Source organism: Macadamia integrifolia, chromosome 3, assembly GCF_013358625.1.
Source record: "Macadamia integrifolia cultivar HAES 741 chromosome 3, SCU_Mint_v3, whole genome shotgun sequence".
Lineage (NCBI taxonomy): Eukaryota > Viridiplantae > Streptophyta > Magnoliopsida > Proteales > Proteaceae > Macadamia > Macadamia integrifolia.
Genome location: NC_056559.1, coordinates 3,987,128 through 3,992,526, shown reverse-complemented (window position 1 = coordinate 3,992,526; position 5,399 = coordinate 3,987,128). Strand labels below are relative to the sequence as shown.

Below are 5,399 nucleotides of genomic sequence, written 5' to 3'. Positions count from 1 at the left end.
TTTACTATTCACTATTTTTTTGACCGTTTATTTGATCGTATCATTAAAAAAAATTATGTTTAATATCCATATCGTCCGTTTCTTTTTTTTATAATTTCCATTTTTGCTAACCATAGTTGGTATTGATTTCCAGTGATAAACACGTCAACCGTACACTAATATGATATCAATATTTAATACCATGACATAAATGAGTGTCATTGTAAAAGACATTTCGGACATTCAATATATTGAAAGAGAGGAATGATGATCTTGTGGGTGAAAGATAAATTTGACCAACAAAGAATAATGTCTAGAAAAGAATCCTAGGTTTTCCTAGGTTTTATAGGACAAGCTTTATCACGTGATTATGGAATCATGATGGGATACTTCAGGCTACTTCGTAATACCATATTCCCTTCAGTCTGATTCTCATTTTTAGATTCTATGGTATTTCAGTAAAATTCTATAAAAAATGCTTAAAACCTGAACAATTAATAATCGTATAGTCCCAGTACAAGATAGTGGCCCAACGTTCACCCAATAAGGGATTGACTGATAATTTATCGTTTATAGTTTGATTATAGTTCTGTTTATAACTCAATTTGTCAGTTAATCCATTTAAATCCCTTTTATAACCTGAATAGCCAATTACTTTGAGTTTGATTATGGAGTAAAAATCTATAAACCTAATAGAAATCTGTCTATTCCCTACCCTACCCTACGAGGCTTGAATGCTTGATTACCTAAATGAGTGATGATGAGGGACCTTAATTGGTGGAAACTGATTAAGCCCAACCGATTGACACCCGTAATCATTATTGTAAATCAGTCATGAGTATATGTTGATTGTTGATGTTCATTTTTTGTCATTTTTTCTTTTCTTAAATTAGTAAAGTAGAAGAAAATAAATGAAACTTATTTGTTGTTGGAAGATCTACATTCTTGAATCAACCACTCTAATAAATCACATATCTACGTAAATATTTTCTTCTTTTTATCTGATTCCAGTTGTTTTTTTTTTTAATTCAATTTTTATAAAATTTCGAATCAGAATCCAATGTCCAATTCAAAGTTCAACCTTTTTTCTACTCATTTTACATGTTTTTTGATGCTTTTAACCGACAGACTGACCTATGCAGCTGCAGCTCTGCAAGATTCATTAAATCATAACTGTTCCTTTCCCGTGAGCAGATTTTCAATTCAATTTCACCAATTCTCTCTCTCACCCTCGTTTATAACGCAGTTAAAAAGAGAATTTTGATTGAAAAAGACATCTGGTCCGTGAAATGGGTGCCAGAAACTGTACTACTCTTTTCTCTTTCACTGTTCTTCTCTTTGATCTCCATAAAAGTTTTGTTATGCAATCATGGATGCTCCGTGAAGCAGGGGGAGCTTTCATGAATGCCCATGTTTTTCCTAGTGGGGTTCTTTTGTTAGCTTTTGTTTGTTTTGCTTTGAGCTTGTTGACCTTCAAACAATGAGAGAACGACATTCCGCATTTGATGCTGTCTTGTCATTTGGGGTCCTTCAGTTATTACTGTTCGTTTCACTGAGAAGATGGTTTTTTTACAGATGTGTGGATGTCAAAGGAAGATGATGAGTTTGGCGTTTTAGGTTTAAGAACGAATGTAGCATTCTGGGTAGTTTTTGCTTCAAGTTTTGGTTCTTCAGGAAAGTTTAGATTCATGGGTTCTTATCAAAATCTCTGTTTCTTTGATTGAAAACCTCTGGTTCTCTGTAACATTTAAAGTCTCCTCTTCCCCTAAAATGGGTTTTCTGTACTTGGTTTCTCTTTCTCTGGTTGGCTTTTTGTACAGAACCCACCTGGTTATTGCTCTACACGATGATCGATCGATAATGTTGGCTCTTAAGAAGGAGCTTGAAGTGCCTGGATGGGGTGCCAATGATTCTGATTACTGTTCTTGGACGGGCGTAAAGTGCAGCTCCAACCTATCTATGATGGTAGAAAAGCTTGACCTATCTCACCATGACCTCCAAGGTAATGTAACCTTAGCCTCTCAGCTCAAAGCCTTACAATGGCTCGACCTTTCTTTCAATAACTTTCATGGGTCTATTCCTTCAGCTTTTGGGAATCTATCAGAGCTATGGTTTCTTGATTTATCTTGGAATAAGTTTGAGAGCTCCATTCCCCCAGAGTTGGGTAATATTACAAGCCTTAGATCATTAAACCTCTCTTATAACTCGCTTACTGGAAGAATTCCTGATGAACTTCAAGGTCTAGAAAGTATAGAGAATCTTCAAATTTCTGGGAATAGATTGAATGGGTCTATTCCAGATTGGGTGGGGAATTTATCTAATCTGAGATTCTTCACTGCCTATGAGAATGAATTAAGTGGCAAAATTCCTGAAAATTTAGGCTCTGCTTCTGACCTTCAGCTGTTGAATCTTCACTCCAACCAGCTTGAAGGAAATATCCCAAAGAACATTTTTGAGGCTGGGAAGCTGCAGATTTTGGTCCTTACCATGAACAAGTTGACCGGGAATCTTCCTGAATTGATCGGAAACTGCAAAGGCCTTTTGAGTATCCGGATTGGAAACAACATGCTTATCGGAAGCATTCCTAAATCCATTGGCAATATCAGTAGCCTTGCATACTTTGAAGCAGATTACAACAATCTCTCTGGAGAGATTGTGGTAGAGTTGTCTCAATGTACTAACCTCACCCTTCTGAATTTAGCATTTAATGGGTTTACAGGAACAATTCCTCCAGAGCTTGGAAAGCTTATTTACTTGCAGGAATTAATTGTTTCTGGTAATAGTCTCTTTGGAGAAATTCCAAGGTCCATTATTTGGTGCAGGAACCTTAACAAGCTCGATCTAAGTAACAACAGATTCAATGGCACCATACCAGAAGACCTCTGCAATGCACCTAGATTGCAATTCCTGCTTCTGAGCCAGAACTCAATAAGAGGTGAGATACCTCATGAGATTGGCAATTGTGCAAAACTGCTTGAGTTGGAATTGGGCAGTAACTATCTGACCGGCACTATCCCTCCTGAGATCGGGCGGATCAAGAATTTGCAGATAGCGCTCAATCTGAGCTTCAATCATCTTCATGGACCACTACCCTCTGAACTAGGGAAACTCGACAAGCTGGTTTCGTTAGATGTCTCTAACAATCAACTTTCCGGGATTATCCCATCTGCACTCAGAGGCATGATGAGCTTGATAGAGGTAAATTTCTCCAATAATATGTTCAGTGGTCAAGTACCCATCTTTGGTCCATTCCAGAAGAGTGCCAAATCAAGCTTTACAGGTAATAAAGGACTCTGTGGAGAGCCACTGAATTCTTACTGTGGAAGTTCTTTTGGTTCTGACCATGGGGGTTACCATCACAAGGTTTCATACAGGATCATATTGGCTGTTATTGGTTCTGGTTTGGCAGTTTTCATATCGGTAACAGTTGTCGTTCTTCTGTTTGTTATGAGGGAGAAGCAAGAAAAAGCATCCATGGATGCAGGCATTATTGAAGATGGAGCTGCTAATCCACCAGTTATAATAGCAGGAAACATCTTTGTTGAGAATCTTAGACAAGCAATAGATTTTGATGCTGCTGTGAAAGCAACATTAAAGGAGTCCAATAAGCTCAGCACTGGGACATTCAGCACGGTTTACAAGGCAGTAATGCCTTCTGGTATGATTCTATCAGTGAAGAGACTGAAATCCATGGATAGAACAGTAATTCATCACCAGAGCAAGATGATTAGAGAACTCGAAAGGCTGGGGAAACTCTACCATGATAATTTGATGAGGCCCCTAGGATTTGTAATCTATGAAGATCTTGTTCTTTTGCTGCATGATTATTTGCCCAATGGAACATTGGCTCAGCTTCTTCATGACTCAACCAAGAAGACTGAATATGTACCTGATTGGCCTACAAGGCTCTCCATTGCTATCGGAGTAGCAGAAGGGTTAGATTTCCTTCATCATGTAGCCATTATCCATCTTGATATCTCTTCAGGTAACATAGTTTTAGATGCCAATTCAAAGCCTTTGGTTGGGGAGATTGAGATATCAAAACTCCTGGATCCATCAAGGGGCACCGCAAGTATCAGCGCAGTGGCCGGTTCATTTGGTTACATCCCCCCAGGTACCCAAACAATGCAATACTTTTACAATTCCATCATTTTTGTATTTTATGCTGTACTTATTGCACAATTCCAACCATATCTGATTTATCATTCTGGACTAGTGTGTATACTTCCTGCTTATATTTAACTCACCTCTCTTCATTCTGTGTACTTTTTCCCCCCTTATTCAGAATATGCATATACAATGCAAGTTACAGCACCAGGAAATGTTTATAGCTATGGCGTTGTGCTACTTGAGATTCTTACAACCCGATTTCCGGTTGATGAGGCCTTTGGTGAAGGGATCGATCTGGTGAAATGGGTTCATGGAGCTCCTGCAAGAGGAGAGACCCCGGAGCAGATACTTGATGCAAGGCTGAGCACAGTTTCCTTTGCATGGAGGAGAGAGATGCTTGCAGTTCTGAAGGTTGCCTTGCTCTGCACTGACAGCACACCAGCTAAACGGCCCAAAATGAAGAAGGTGGTGGAGATGCTGCAAGAAATACACCAAAGCTGATGGTGTTTTATTTTTTTATTTTTAAGCTCTCCAGCATTTTGATTCAATTGTTTCAAGACTCATAATTGTGATGTCTGGAGATGGAGCTTCAGTTATGTCAATCAATTCACCAGGTTAGATGTCATCATCCATAACAAGAAGAGGATATGGAGGTGGAGAAAGGGGATTTTTTCATGGAGAATCAGTCTTTCAGATAATCCACCTACTTGTACTAAATCAAAGGGGTCCTTGTGAGATGCCATTTGTAATCTTATCAAATTGGAAACAGAATTTGGTGGTCAATTCATGTCAGGGAGTCCCCAAATGAGAAAGGATTGCCCTTAGTTTCTGTGAATACTATTAGAACTATCATTTTGTCATTGAAGTTGTGGTTTCTAGACATGTGTTTTGGCAGAAATCCAACTCAGCAATCAGTTGTTCTCTCTTTGTTGATGTTGTCATGGCTTATCAAGACTTTCAACTGAACCAAACAGAGGAACTCTTCAATGTATCTTGTAAGTTCTGGTTGAACTTTGCTTCCATTATATGGTGTGTGAACTAAGAGTTGCAGTTATGTGCTGGTTTTTGTTTCCTTAGTTGGGGGCAGGGTACCCTGATATTTAGTTAATAGAACTAAAAGGATTACAATCTAAATAGGGGTATGTAAAACCTTTCCTTGAGAAAAGTTTAGATTCAGCTTCTTAAATGATAGGAGATTTGTTTGATCAAAATATTGCACTGAAAGTTAGCCATTGAACCTAATAACTTGTTAGATTTGGGGATGTCAAAGCTGGATTATATTTTCTTCCATCAAAACATAATCTTTTGCG

At 38.3% G+C, this 5,399-nt stretch overlaps 1 protein-coding gene across 1 annotated transcript; it reads left to right on the top strand.

Moving 5' to 3' along the window:
- The first annotated feature begins 1,281 nt into the window (after positions 1-1,281).
- On the top strand, positions 1,282-5,143 carry LOC122073185 (leucine-rich repeat receptor-like tyrosine-protein kinase PXC3). Its single transcript, XM_042637722.1, has 2 exons — positions 1,282-4,093; positions 4,265-5,143. The coding sequence occupies exons 1-2, from the start codon at positions 1,750-1,752 to the stop codon at positions 4,588-4,590; spliced, it is 2,670 nt and encodes an 889-aa protein (XP_042493656.1). The 5' UTR covers positions 1,282-1,749; the 3' UTR covers positions 4,591-5,143.
- The last annotated feature ends 256 nt before the right edge of the window (positions 5,144-5,399 follow it).